At 35.4% G+C, this 15,669-nt stretch overlaps 2 protein-coding genes across 2 annotated transcripts in view; both read left to right on the top strand.

The window, feature by feature from the left end:
- The first annotated feature begins 4,193 nt into the window (after positions 1-4,193).
- On the top strand, positions 4,194-6,311 carry LOC149488171 (uncharacterized). Its single transcript, XM_089695331.1, has one exon. The coding sequence runs from the start codon at positions 4,597-4,599 to the stop codon at positions 5,518-5,520; it is 924 nt and encodes a 307-aa protein (XP_089551457.1). The 5' UTR covers positions 4,194-4,596; the 3' UTR covers positions 5,521-6,311.
- LOC149488169 (uncharacterized) overlaps positions 6,243-15,669 on the top strand; it is a 28,519-nt gene continuing 19,092 nt past the window's right edge. The window contains exons 1-5 of the mRNA XM_089694956.1: positions 6,243-6,426; positions 7,327-7,451; positions 7,773-7,851; positions 9,515-9,644; positions 12,678-12,767. Coding sequence (XP_089551082.1) covers positions 6,243-6,426; positions 7,327-7,451; positions 7,773-7,851; positions 9,515-9,644; positions 12,678-12,767 — 608 coding nt within the window. The remainder of the gene's footprint in view (positions 6,427-7,326; positions 7,452-7,772; positions 7,852-9,514; positions 9,645-12,677; positions 12,768-15,669) is intronic.

The following is a 15,669-nucleotide window of genomic DNA, read 5'->3' as shown; positions in this document are numbered from 1 at the left end:
GCTGATCACTTTAATATGTATAACATGTATATAGTCAGGAGTACGGCGTAACGCAAAAATGTCACGCGCGCGGCGTAACGGCAAAAATGTCTCACAAAATTTTTGTCCACCCCCGATAAAGAAGTTTCACTTCAAAATTCAATCATAAACTGAGAATAACTGTAAATATTTTAGAATTAGAAAAATAAATATGTACCACAATAACATTCAAGTGTTAGAAAAAATTTATACATAATTCCACCCACGTGCTAGTGTATCTATACATATTATCTATACATATTATAATAAAATTGAAAAAATTGAAAAATACAATCAAAAAGTGAGGTTAATTTTAAATAACTTAGAAAAATAAATACCATAATTACACCTAATAGACTAGAGCAGATAATTTTTGAAACAAAAAAAAATCGCAGTCGGATGAAACCCATCAGAAAAGGAGGGGAATATGATAAAAATGTAAGGAAAAATAAATTACGGTCAATCCGAGTTCGGGAAGCGGGAGGGGGGAGCTTTTAAGAGAAAAAAATGGTTTCTCTCGATTTCCGACAAAACTACAAGTCCTATAGAAAAAAGTTCAATGGCAAAGTTGTAGGTAATTAAAAGTTCTACAACTTTTGTATTCACAATTTTTTCACATAACCTCAAAATTTAGGTGAAAAATTCAAAAAACCAAGTTTTTGGTCTTTTATTTTTATCTACTTCAAAATTTATTTTTTTTCTACGAAATTTGGTGGAAACTTACTTTATTATGTCCCAAATACACTGTAATTTATTTGATTGAAAATATTTATTTTTTCGCCTTATTTTGAATTAATACCAAAAAAACAACCTAATTTTCAATCGAAAAGTCACCCGTCAAAATATCAGCCTTTTTCAAAAACTTGGGGTGCCTTTTATTCATTGAAATCTCTACTTTCATATGGTGTAAAAAAAATAAACACTACTATAGTAAATGTTCTCAGGAAATGCATACAAACAGTGTAATAATGAGCTTTTACTAAATCAGGCACACTTCTTGAACTCTATATTATCTTCTCTTGTATCGGCTTTTCGGTAATATTTCAAAAGAAAAATAATTATCTGTTCTAAGTTTAATATTTTACAGCATATTCAAAAGCAAAATGATGTCGATAAAAACATTTCAGGTAGTTCGAGAAGTGTGCCTGATTTAGTAAAAGCTAATTTTCACACTGTTTGTATGCATTTCCTGAGAACATTTACTATGGTGGTGTTTATTTTTTTTACACCATATGAAAGTAGAGATTTCAATGAATAAAAGGCACCCCAAGTTTTTGAAAAAGGCTGATATTTTGACGGGTGACTTTTCGATTGAAAATTAGGTTGTTTTTTTGGTATTAATTCAAAATAAGGCGAAAAAATAAATATTTTCAATCAAATAAATTACAGTGTATTTGGGACATAATAAAGTAAGTTTCCACCAAATTTCGTAGAAAAAAAATAAATATTGAAGTACATAAAAATAAAAGACCAAAAACTTGGTTTTTTGAATTTTTCACCTAAATTTTGAGGTTATTTGAAAAAATTGTGAATACAAAAGTTGTAGAACTTTTAATTACCTACAACTTTGCCATTGAACTTTTTTCTATAGGACTTGTAGTTTTGTCGGAAATCAGGAGAAACCATTTTTTTCTCTTAAAAGCTCCCCCCTCCCACTTCCCGAACTCGGATTGACCGTAATTTATTTTTCCTTTTATTTTCATCATATTCCCCTCCTTTTCTAATGGGTTTCATCCGACTGCGATTTTTTTTATCTTTTCATTATTTTTAAAGGCTTCTACCCCAGTCTATAAGTATTAGAAAAAGATATGTAATTACTTACTTTTTTTTTAAATTCACTGGAATTAGAATAATTAAAATAAACACTTTGATTGTGCTGATCACTTTAATATAATATTATCACGTCACCATAGAGCGTTGGAAATAAATACGAGTGCAATAGAAAAACGGTCAAGTAAAGTGGTAGGACGTACGTTAAAACGATACGATATCCCTACTCCGCTGGAGAAAGTATACGTCGAATCACGCGTGGTAGGGATAAGAAAAAAAATGTCACGAGTACGGCGTAACGCAAAAATGTAACGCGCGCGGCGTAACGCAAAAAATGTAACGCGCGCGGCGTAACGCAAAAAATGTCTCACAAAATTTTTGTCCACCCCCGATAAAGAAGTTTCACTTCAAAAATGTTGTGTGGTTTTATGAAACCACGGTAAAAGTGAAACTGTTCGAACGGTTCCGAACACTGCTTTGTGTAGCGCATGTCGCGTGACGGTCGGCTGCCGAGTAGGTATACCTACTCGGCAGCCGCGATACACGCGACATGCGCTACACAGACCAAAAAGTTTGAGACGATGTAATAAAAGTTTCACTTTAAAAAACAATCAATTACTTCTAGTTAGTTTCTTAACTTTGAATTGTTTTACATATTAAATAATAAAACAAAAAAAATAGTATTCATTAAACTAACTAACTTTTTTTTTAATATCACACATTACACGACATTCCTAAAAGATTTAAACAATGACAAATTCTTATTTATATGATCTTGATTGAATATAAAAATTGTTGTTATTTTAAACTTGATAAAATATTCATCAGAAATTTTGTGGCAGCCCTAACCTCCAACAAAACATGGCAAAGTCACCATCACAGACGTTGTGATTGGGGTTGTTGAATTTACCAATACCAATTGCGAAGTAAAGGTAGCTTGTAGCACAGTAAATCAGCTTTTATTTAGCTAAAGAACATTATATTAACATAATATCAAAAAAATACTTACGTAGGCAATGCTTTTCCCGTTTGTTTTTGTAAAAGTTCCGGAGCACTAAGTTTCATACCGCCAACATTCGAAAAAAGTAACCGCTGAAAACATCTCAAAAACAAGCTGGGTTGCCACATCTCATTCGGTGTTGCCATTTAACTCATAAATTTTACTATAAAGGCATGCATACATGACAAAAAACTGATATTAAGATGTGACTACACTTTTTCCCTCAGAAGTTGGCTATGGCAAAGTCTGCAACCGTTGGCAAAGCTAGCAGGTTTTACCGGTACTTACAATAGCGAGCAAAAAAAAACTAGAAAGGTCTTCACCAAAATATTGCTCTGTCGCTGTGCTCTGTCGTATGTGTAGACCACAGTGTAGACCAAAGGTGTAGACTGAAAAATAATATAGTATTGTGACTTGTGAGTATTATAGATAATATTATCATTATGTACATAATACTGTGGTATGGTATTTGGGTATAATACAATACCTATACACCTATATACCATATACCTAATATCGTGTATCTATTTGGAGTTTAATAATATTCATTTGTTTTTTCATGGCCTATCTGTAAAAAGAGATTCATTTATTTTTATGTCGTTTTAGGTGTCATTTAAGAATATATTTCTTTTATAAAAAATATAAAATTTTTGTGAATATTGAAAGCAATAATTATGGTGTTAAAACCAATTTTGCTTAAAAAACCGTGAGTATAATAATTAATTTCTGACAAACAAATAAAACTAACAAAGTTGATTTATTATGCGGAAAAAATAAAAATATTTCATGAGTCGAGTGAATCTAGGCATTTCAAATTGCGCCCGCTACAAATGTTTCCTCGGTGTGCGTGCTCGCGTACAAATATTATATGGGGGCGATAAATGTGTCGCGTTTCAAATGTGGCGCCACAATTATAGAGATACAAGCTCAGAGCATAGGTTTATTCCTCTGAGGATACAGGTGTATGCCGTGTGCGGCGCGCCTGACTTGTAGTTGTTAAAGTTGAACAGTAGCTTCAACTTTTTAATTAATAATTCACTTACCAATGTATCCTTTCTTTGCAAAGTAAGAGTCAAGAGACGTCATAATATTTATATTATAGCCTATTATAATAGGTATCCTTTCTCGATAATTCGATATACATATATGAACGTATACGTCTTAACTCATGATTATTGAAACTTCAGAAATAAATAGTTTGGAAAATCCAAAAGTGCACGCCTCATAATTTTTTTTTAAGTAATAATTATTTATTAATTTTTGTTTATTTAATAACAATTAAACCACATCGAATCAGACCCTGAAAAATGAAAGGGTTCTATTCCTGAGCATACTCAAGCGTAAGAGAAAAAAAAAAGACTCGATTAGTAAAGTATTTCGGTTGCTTCCTCCCTTCCCTCCTCGGACAGCAAGACGAGTGGACGTGTGTTGAAATAATTTTGAATCTTAAATTAAAACTTACCAAATTTCGAATAAACAATAGTAATAACATTGAAACTTTCTTAATATCAAATAAAAAATAATAACTTAAACACAAACAGTTAAGTTATAAAGTGTAAACAAATACGAACTCCCCGAATTGCGTGGCATCCTTGTACTTCAGTGAAGATAAACAGTGAGTAAACATCATCTTCGTATCTTTCTCACACTTCAAGTAGCGGCTCGCTGCAAGATAACGCTATAGCGCGCGCTTCAAGAGCAAGAGAGAAGCACAGTAATATCGTCACATTAATCTTTACGTTCTACCCTGTAAAGACTCGCACTTTTAGTGATACAGTCGATATATTTATATTTAAATAGATCCTACCATGTATCGTTCACCGCCGAATACATCTAAAACGCTATCTGCACCGGAATTAAATTTATCTTCGGATGAGAATGACGCAGAAGCGAATATTACATTAAGATGTGAAAAACGGCGTCGACTGTCTGGAGGTGAAATTGATGAATTCGCGATGTTTAAGTCAGAAATGCAGGAGCTACTTCAAAAAATGTTCAACAAAATGTTAATAAATCAGAACCTTCGCTTAGATAAATTAGAAAAAAGTATAGCCGAGATGGATAAAAATATATCTTCAGTGATTAAAACAAATAACGACATCGAGTCATCGATAAATTTCTTGTCGGAAAAAATCGAAAACTTGCACGACCAAATAAAAATAATTAAAAATGAGTCAAAAGAGTTTAATATAAGATTTAGTACCATAGATGCAAGGCTGAACAGTCTAGAAAAAAGCAATAGGATTACTAGCATTGAAATCAGGAAAATTCCAAAAAAAGTGAACGAGAAGAAGAACGAACTATTCTCAATTGCTAATAACTTATTGAACACTCTTCGTTTAGAATCATCCAATATTAACATACGAGATGTCTATCGTCTACCAAGCCGAAAGGAAGCACGGGAGTCAACTTTGATTGTGGAGTTCCCAGACACAAATGTTAAAGACATAGTCATAGAAGCAGTTAAAAAATTTAACAGACAGACAGGAAGTCCTAAACTTAACACTAATCACTTCGGCTTTGAGGGACAGCCCATTCCTGTGTATATTTCGGATTTCCTAACCCAATTAGACAAACGTTTGTTCTATCACTCGAGGGAATTCGCTAAATCAGAAGGTTATGCTTTTTGCTGGATGACCAATGGCCGGATTTACCTACGCAAAAAAGAAGGTGCTCCACATATTTATATTAAAAATGAAGAACAACTCAACCAACTTAAAAATAAGATGTGACTAGTTTTTGTGTACCTTGTTGCTCGATTGTTATCAATTATTATGATTACTTTAAATATAAATAAGCTTAGTTTAACTATATTTAAATCCAAATTCCAATACATTAATTATTACTATACTCTTTACAGAAACACATTCATAAACACACTTACAATAAATCTATGCATCTGTAACAAATACAATCTATATTACAACTATAATTCATCAAAACACATTTTATTGCGCCTATGCGTAAAACCCGAGCAAATGTTTTTCAAGTGGTGTATTCACTGTACTGTACGCCAGGCGTATAGTTTTTGTTTGTATACCGGGAGGCTATCATATTTTATCAATCTCAAGTATAATAATACCGTTTCTAGTATAGATTTTGTCTCGCTTCTTTATATCCGCACTTCATCATCTAAATTAAATAATAATATGCAGTCTTCGCGACTCGTTTTTCACCGAAATGCTTCTGACAATAATATCTTGAATGCATGCTATTCTTTGTGGGCAAATGACTTAGTGACATTTCTAAATAAAATTAAACATTCAACATCCTAATAAATGATATAGCGTCCGACATTGAAAATTGTACTAAAATAACATGTGTTAATATTGATACTTACTCGGAATGTCGATATGTACTTGGTTTGCATTCGAGACGCGGTTTCTGTATTTTTACTACGAACATAAGAAGCATAAATTGTAATTTTGACAATCTTGTAGCTTGCATTAGTGCAATGGACTTACAATTGGATGTTATAGTGCTTACCGAATGCTGGACAAACGCAGAGAGCTCTCCACCGTTATTAGCGCATTATAACATGTTTTATTCTAAGAATAGCCTCAACCAAAATGACGGCATTGTGGCATATGTAAGAAGTGAATGGAATAGTACTTGTCATGAACCGGTCATGGCAGAAGGTAACTGCTTAGTGCTCACCGTGAATAATAATTATAGTATAATTTGCTCTTATAGACCCCCTAGCTTCACTAATCCTTATCCCTATCTACAGTCACTAGATCTAATATTACAGCAAATCAACACTAAAGATATTGTATTCACCGGTGATATTAACTTAGATACAATAAATGATAATATAAGTAACCATACCAATGAATATTTAAATCTTATGGCAATGCATGGTCTCCTTCCAGGTATCAACAAACCAACACGGAATAATGCTTGCCTTGACCATTTCATGATCAAATCTGCAAAACCCTGCCATACTGCTACATTGCCAGAACTTACCGACCATAAACCTATTATTCTTTTCATCGATGAACCGTCACAAACAAAAACACAACCTAAAAAGACTTGTAAAATAGACATGCAAAAACTAGACGTATTACTTGAAAAAAGACCTTGGTTGAATTTTAAATTTTATGACTTAACGGATACTAACATTGCAACAAAAATACTTCTAACCTGCATAAATGACGCTATTCGAGAGAGCACTAAAGATAATAAGATCCCAAAAAATAAGCAAATATTAAAGCCCTGGATTACACCAGGGATCCTGAGGTCAATAAGAAAAAGAGACGTATTGCACAAGAAGATAAAGAAAAACCCAAATGACACCGAAATGCGTGGCAAATACTTACGCTATAGAAACATCTGCGGTAAAATTCTAAAAACACAAAAACACTTATATTATAAAACTCAATTAATCTCAAATAAAGGTAATATAAAAAAGACTTGGAATACAATCAAAGAAATCTGTAATATTCACAAACGCAAAGATAGTACACATAATTTACTCTCACTAAAACCCTCTCCAATTGAGTCACTTGATACAACTAACACGTTTTTTGCACATGTAGGGCAGAATCTAGCGAATAAGATTATTAATACTATTAATTGCTCCGAATATGAGCTCACAAGAAAGGCGGGTTGTAGCAATGGGCCTCTGCACTCCATGGCTTTCACTCCAACGGACGTCTATGAAGTAATCGCTATAGTCAACTCTCTGAAACCCAATAGCGCTCCTGGATGGGATGGCATAACAACAAATATCCTCAAAAGTTTTTCACACATCTTAGTCGAACCTATAGTCTTTTTGTGCAATCTCAGCCTTAGTACTGGCGTCTTCCCGAATCTGCTAAAAAAATCAGTTATAGTTCCTATCTTCAAGTCTGGTAACAGTTGTGAACCATCCAACTACCGTCCTATCTCTCTGCTTCCATGTATCTCCAAGATTCTGGAAAAGATCGTTTCAAAGAGACTAGTTAACTTCCTCGATAAGCATTCCATTATCTCAAAATTTCAGTTTGGTTTCCGTTCGGGTGTCTCTACAGAGGACGCGACACTAAGACTCACTCAACTGATCACCACCTATTTGGATCGAGGTGAGAAATGCCTTGGTGTATTTCTTGATCTCCAGAAAGCATTTGACACGGTGTCTTCCAGCATTCTCATTACAAAATTACAAAATATCGGCGTAAGAGGAGTAACTTTAAATTGGTTCCAGAGCTATCTGACTAATAGATCCCAGTGTGTAAAGGTTGATGATATATTAAGCGGTGAGGTGTTAAACTCAGGTTATGGCATTCCGCAAGGAAGTACTATTGCTCCAATTTTATTTCTTATTTACATAAACCCACTTTGCAATCTGTCTATTCCGCAAGCAGATATTACGATGTTCGCAGACGACACGGTGTTGCTATTCCACCACAAGACATGGCCCGAAGTCAAAAAATCGACCGAAGCTGGTCTAACCGCTGTATCAAAATGGCTAGAGGACAACCTTTTATCCTTAAACACTAAAAAATCGAATTTGATATGTTTTGCCAAAACCAAAATTACCCTACCAAAAAGTGACTTCAATATTAGAATTCATACATACCCATGCAATAGACAGAGTCTGGAGAGTAACAGTTGTAATTGCCAAAGCCTAACACGTGTTGAACAATGCAAATATCTGGGTATACAAATTGATCACCATCTAAGGTGGTTACCTCATGCTAACTATCTAGCTACGAAAGTTCGTCGTTTAGTACATATATTTAAAAACCTTAACTCAGTAGCTAACAAGGACATCCTTATACTAACATATAAAGCCTTATGTGAAAGCGTTCTTCGTTACTGTATTTGCACGTGGGGAGGTATGGCGAAATCACACCTCCTTCCAGTCGAAAGAGCACAAAGATGCTTAATTAAAGTCGCGCTTAAACTGCCATTTAGACACCCTTCGATTGAAATATATAAAGAAGGACTCTCTGAGCTTAGTGTTCGTAAGTTGTATATTTTGTGTCTGTTACAAAAATATCACATAGGAACTGTTCCCACCTTACAGAAAGGCAATACACGTTATGAGAGATGCCCTGTTCCCTTTTTTAAAAGTAAATTTGCAATAAGGTCGTTCGAGGGACTTGCCCCTCGATTTTACAATATGTTAAGTGAAAAACATAAAGTCAAAGCTCTCAATAGGAATATATTCAAAAAAACGGTTTTAACCTGGCTTAAAAATTATGACTATGACAGTCTTGAAAATATATTACGTATTTAGATCATTATTATAAATACTCACGCACACTCACACACACAAACACTTACACTCACACACACACACACACACACACACACACACACACACATTCACGCACAACCGAACTCATATTCATACACCCATCAATACACACACTGTTTATTTTGGACTTTGGATTAGCTTTTTCTTAACTTCTTAAATTTATGTTTTAATTCATGCAAACTTGGGATCAATATTAGGGAAGGAACAGGTCCCCTTAATACAGGTTACACCTAGTAAGGGGGCCTGAACCCCAATCCAGTATGTCAAACTTATGTATGAATTCAAATAAAGATTTTATTTATTATTATTATTATTTATGCTATCGTGTTAACAAGAAAATCCTCCGCACATACAGACACACGGACGTCCAAGACAGAACTTTTTTAAACTGTTTTTTAACTAGTTTAAATAACAAAAATGACATACATACAGTTGAATCGTACTATTTTATGCGTAAACGGTATATAGTATTATGTAGATAGGTACATGTACCATAAAATGGAGCATGCGCGATGAGATTTCCTTCGCGTGGCGTAGTATCGAATACTCGGAGGGAGCACAGTGGAAACGGCTTACGCCTTCCAACAACCCAAGAATTCCTTTGTTTCTCAAGTGAGTCGTTAGAAGTGTTCTGGAATAACTCCGTATATGGAGGTAATTTGCACAAAATATGTACGAGACGGCATCCAGAGCATAGCGGATTACAGTAAAACTAACTGTTGCTCTTGAAATCGATAAGTACTGTATATTTTTGAGGTGTGCTTTTGTTTTGGTCACGATTATGCCACGTATTAACTACGCAGTTTGTGAACGAGTGAGTTTGGATTTTTCAATGTTAAATATAGGTCTATGTGATACGTTTTAATGAATGGAAACTAAAGCTTTATCTATAGCTAGAGCCTAGATAATATCTAGTTTCTATAAACCAACAGCTAGCATATTCATATTAAAATAAGAATATATTGTTTAAAAATTCATACATATTTTCAATCACAATATTAACTACTAGATTTCCGCCCGCGGCTTCGCCCGCGTTTTCAAAGGAAAACCCGCATAGTTCCCGTTCCCGTGGGATTTCCGGGATAAAACCTATCCTATGTGTTAATCCAAGTTACCCTCTATATGTGTGCTAAATTTCATTGTAATCGGTTCAGTAGTTTTTACGTGAAAGAGTAACAAACATCCATACAAACTTTCGCCTTTATAATAGTATTAAGATTAAGATAAGATATAAACTCAAACTCAAACATTTATTTATTCAATTAGACTTCTTGGAGAAGCACTTTTGAAACGTCAATACATATTTTTTACATTTACCACCGATTCGGAAAGCAGTATCTATGGAGAAGAACCGGCAAGAAACTCCATAGTTGCTCTTTTAAATCATATCAGTATTACAATTTAATTTTACAAAATATGTAACTGTATATTATCATAATATGCCAGAGAACCGAGAGAGAACTGTCCTGTGGTTTTTACGCGATAACCCTCCATGGGTTTTTATCTTCCATATATTCCTTATACCTGTCTATGTTCCTTATTAAGATTCAAACAAGAATACTAGGTAATAGATTATTATTTCATTCTTAGGAAATAATGTTTGAAATTTTATTCGGAGGTTATTAATGTCGTTTAATAAAGATATAGGATGAGGCCTGGAGGAAATCGCTTTTAAGCGATAAGGTCACCTTTTGTACTTTACCTCGCATTCATTGTATTGTTAAATAGTGTGGTATAATAAATGGTTAAATAAATTCATAAATAGGATGACGTATTTCGTACTGAATCCCAAAAAAAAAAAAATTGGTACAGAAGTGATACATCTGTTTGAGATAAATATTAATTGTTTATGACGCACGATGGGAACTTGACAAGCCGGTGTACCGTGTACGCCGTGTACGCGTAACATCGTGTGTGGCTCACGGGCACCACGGGGTTTACTCCCTCACAAGTCACAACTCACAAGTCACAGTAGGCTCTGAACTCGTGGTTCGAAAGGTATACGAGTCGACTGGTTAAAAACATTGCATTCTTAAAAAAAAAGTATGCGTGTTCTAGAGTACACACGTAAGAAGTGAAACTTCTTTATGACCTTAAAAATGTCACGAGTATGGCGTAACGCAAAAATGTCACGCGTACGGCCGCGGCGTAACGCAAAAATGTCACGCGTACGGCGTAACTCTATGGGCGTAATGCAAAAATGTTACACTAAATTTTTGTCCAACCCCGATAAAGAAGTTACACTTCAAAAATAATTAAAATAAAATTATTTAGTGCATCAATGTTTAAGTGACATATCACACTAGCGGATTGCGAGCGGTTTCAAAGCGGAGCGGGTGCGCAACGAATACGTTGCGGTTGCGCAGCGAATTCGTTGCGGACGCGTGGCAGATGCGCAACGTTTACGTCGCAGTCATGTACACTCATTAACAAAATGGAATCCGTGCTGGTTGTTACTTATAACTTGTGATAGTATAATAATTATGAGATCATTATTTTTTACGAGTTTCATAACATGTTAATGTTTAGGGTATTGTTTTATCTATTAAATCTTGGTCGAAATGCAATCAGATAACTTAATTGCTCATTAAGAAAGTTCATTAGTGAAATAAATGTTAAAGCTCCTTAACTAAAACAGGGCTATCTTATTATTAGATAAATAGCAGTGAATAGAAAATTTTATCAAGCAACCAGCAACTCACTATCACTTTGCTCATAATTAGGTTCACAAAATCTCTTTATAACATACGTTGCTATGGGAGAGATTATACTGGTCAGTCGTTACATACTTTTGGAATGTATGGTACATTCTAAAAGTCCTAGTAATTCAATTTTATAGCACCTTTTTTTAACAACTCCAGTTGTTATTACATCTTTAGTTAACTGTTAAGTAAGTGCATTTCCACAGTACGGTTAAAAAATTGAGTGCTACAGAAACGATGGAAATATTGAATGGAAGTTAGGCAAGGCGGAAGGGCTGGCTTTTGTGCGAGAGTATACAAAATGACGCGTCCGCAACGAATTCGCTGCGCAACCGCGGCGTGTTCGTTGCGCGCCCGCAACGTATTCGTTGCGCACCCGCTCCGCTTTGAAACCGCTCGCAATCCGCTAGTGTGATATGTCACTAAATGCAATTCGGTGTTCTAGATTTTTTTAGCGTTAAAGTTAAGCGTTAAAGTTAAAGCGTTAGTGTTAAAGAAGAAGACAGTAAATTTTGCGCGTATATAAATTTATTCAAAATTACAAAATGCGTTTGGTACAATTAATTTTAGCGAGGGAGTGTCCTGCTCGGCGGTTGCGTGGCAAATCGAAGTAGTAGAGGACAGTGGGGTCAATCCGCGGCCAATCGCACGGCGCGGCGACGTGACGCCGCGATGACGCAGTACCAACGCTCCGTTCCGCACGATTTTGTTGCGGCAACACATAGCCATACGTATCGTGCCATTATCACGCACCATTTCGTGATATAGAACAGTTTCCGCTCGACCTACACTTACTGACTTACTGACCACTCCGTGACTCCACCATTCGCACGCTTTCGTTCTTCTCGACTCCTGAAAGAATACTCTAGGCATTATGATTATTATTTACTTACGATCTCTTTAAGAAACCGTTTTAATCAACTGAAAACAATGTTTTGCTCAGGTATACCACAGAGCGGCCGTCGGCTAAGAGTCCCAAGAAGGAAGTCATCGTGGTGCCCTCGCATCTCGCTGAGCGCTTCGACGAGATTGGGTACGTCATGCGGCATGCCTCATATCACGTATGATAGCTTTGTCGCAGCCAAATGATTGAATTGCATTGCAATTTCATAATTCATTACTAGCCTAGGCTCTTTATTAAAACTGAAAGTAGGTATTGCAGTTATATTATCTACCTATGTAAAAAAGAGCGTGTGTGCCGAGCACACGTGTCAGAAATGACACTTCTTTGGTAACATTCAAAGATACCAAAATCGTCGGCTAACTCCATGACGTGACGATGTCGTGGCCATATCGTAGATTTGCTCATTTCATGATAAGATCGATCATTTCGTGAAATGGTCGCATTTCATGAAATGATTGGATGTCTATTGGCCACATCATGATATTGTGGTTTGAGCAGATCAATGATAAGAAATCGTTTCTCGATATGGCCAACTAAACGCGCGGTTTTTTCATGAAATGATCAAAATTATTTGATCATATAGTAAAATAGTTACATTACTTATTGGTAGAGGCGCTGCAAGCGCTGTGTTTATATGATAAGATGGCGGCCGCTGGCGAAAATTTAATTATTCGCAGAAAAAACTTCATAATTCGTTTAATAATTACAATATGAAAAAGTCATAGCAAAGAATTTACGATGAAGAGGTTTGAGTACTATGGAAACTGCGGATATCTTATATTGAAGAAAAAATGTGTCTAAAATCTGTCCTATATCCTACTATATTATTGTAATTGTTTCTTTTTTAAAAAGCGATTCGCTTCTGGCACTCGCCGGCCGCTGCCACGGCACGCTCGCTTTGCTCGCGCGTTGTTTATCAAAGTCTAACCTAACCTAACCTAACTGTTTTCTATTGCAAAAACCGCTGGCCGGCATTTAAGTTAGTGCAAAGTTACACGATAAACAGTTACAAGTTCTTAAAATATGCTTATCTAATCTAATCTAATCTAATATATATTATAAAGGCGAAAGTTTGTAAGGATGTATGGATGTATGGATGTATGGATGTATGGATGTATGGATGTATGGATGTATGGATGTATGGATGTTTGTTACTCTTTCACGTAAAAACTACTGAACCAATTACAATGAAATTTAGCACACATATAGAGGGTAACTTAACACATAGGATAGGTTTTATCCCGGAAATCCCACGGGAACGGGAACTATGCGGGTTTTCCTTTGAAAACGCGGGCGAAGCCGCGGGCGGAAATCTAGTTTGTCCATAAAAGGCCTGTAACACTTCTAGTGTTACAAGTATTTATGGGCGGTGGTGACCACTTAACATCAGGTGGCCCACCTGCTCCTTTGCTTGCTCTGATATAAAAAAAAAATCTGGATTTTTAAAATATTTTATGGACTCTTTTGAAAGAAAGAAAGAAAGAAATCATTTATTAGGTACACCACATTGACACATAAAAACATAAAAACAAAATTAAAAAAAAAAACAAAGAACAGAACACAAAACAGAGAAAATAATTTAAATGACACGTAAAAAATAAGGAGGAATGAGAAAAAATAATTAAATCAAAACACTATAAAAAATTGGTGTGGCGACCTAAATGGTGAGGCCCTCAGCATATGTCATGCCAACCTGGTCGGCATAACGCTGGTTTTCAGTGCCCCCCACAAGACAGACTCTCTATATTTTATACGATCTGGCCCAATGTGGATGACCAAATCATGAAACATTGACGATTTAACGATCTGATCAAACTATGTTGGCCATTTCATGAAATGCGACCATTTCGTGAAATGATCAATCATTTTATGAAATGAGCAAATCTACGATATGGCCACGACAACGATATTGCCATGACGCGACCATGAAAATTTTACCTTCCACGCGTCTAAAGAAGTTTCACTTCAAAAAAACTGGGTAAGTTTATTTATAACTAGCGGTCCGCCCCGGCTTCGCCCGTGGTACATATTTACGTTTTCTCTACATAAAAACCATCCTCATACTTCAAGGAATATAATAAAAAAAGAATTATCGAAATCGGTTCAGCCGTTCTCGAGTTATGCGCTTACCAACACATTTTGCGATTCATTTTTATATATAACTAGCGACCCGCCCCGGCTTCGCACGGGTGCAATGCTGATACTAAATACACTACAGAAAAACTGTGAACGTTGTATATAAAAACATAGCGTCGCCCGCTCCGGCTTCGCACGGGTATAAAATAGATAGCCGGGCGGCCGGCCTGTAGCGCTGCAAACGCTACGTCCCGCAATTTTTAAATCTGTAATATCTTCGAAAATATTCACTTAAATCATACGGTGTAAAGGGCCATATAGATCTATATTAAATGAACAATGTATTCAAGGTATTTAATTGGTTAAGGATTAATGCTGTATTGGTTAAAATCGCATCGAAAATTAGCCATTATTTGTCGTAAAAAGTAAATGACAAAAAAAAGTTATTGTGGGTTATCCATAAGAGATAGACATATACCATCGCGGACTTTTCTGTAGACCTTTTCAATGTGTATAATACTTAGTACATTATTTTGATAAAACTCGTTGGGTTCAGCCTGCGTTTGCAATTTAAGCGGAAAAAATGTAATTTTTTACGACATCACATTAGAAACCTCAAAAATAACAGTATTTCTCCACTATTTAATGGATGTTATCACTACATAGTATAAAACAAAGTCGCTTTCCCTGTCCCTATGTCCCTATGTCCCTATGTCCCTTTGTACGCTTAAATCTTTGAAACTACGCAACGGATTTTGATGCGGTTTTTTTTAATAGATAGAGTGATTCAAGAGGAAGGTTTATATGTATAATAAGATCCATTAAGTAGTGGAGAAGTACTGTTATTTTTGAGGTTTCCAATGTGATGTCGTAAAAAATTACATTTATTCCGCTTACATTGCAAACGCAGGCTGAACCCTACGAGTTTTATCAAAATAATGTACTAAGTACTATA

This window comes from Colias philodice, chromosome 5 (assembly GCF_061535455.1).
Source record: "Colias philodice isolate Cphi_HAF_F1 chromosome 5, ilColPhil1 Martin Lab GWU primary, whole genome shotgun sequence".
Classification (NCBI taxonomy): Eukaryota; Metazoa; Arthropoda; class Insecta; order Lepidoptera; family Pieridae; genus Colias; species Colias philodice.
This window is presented reverse-complemented; position numbering and strand designations above follow the sequence as displayed.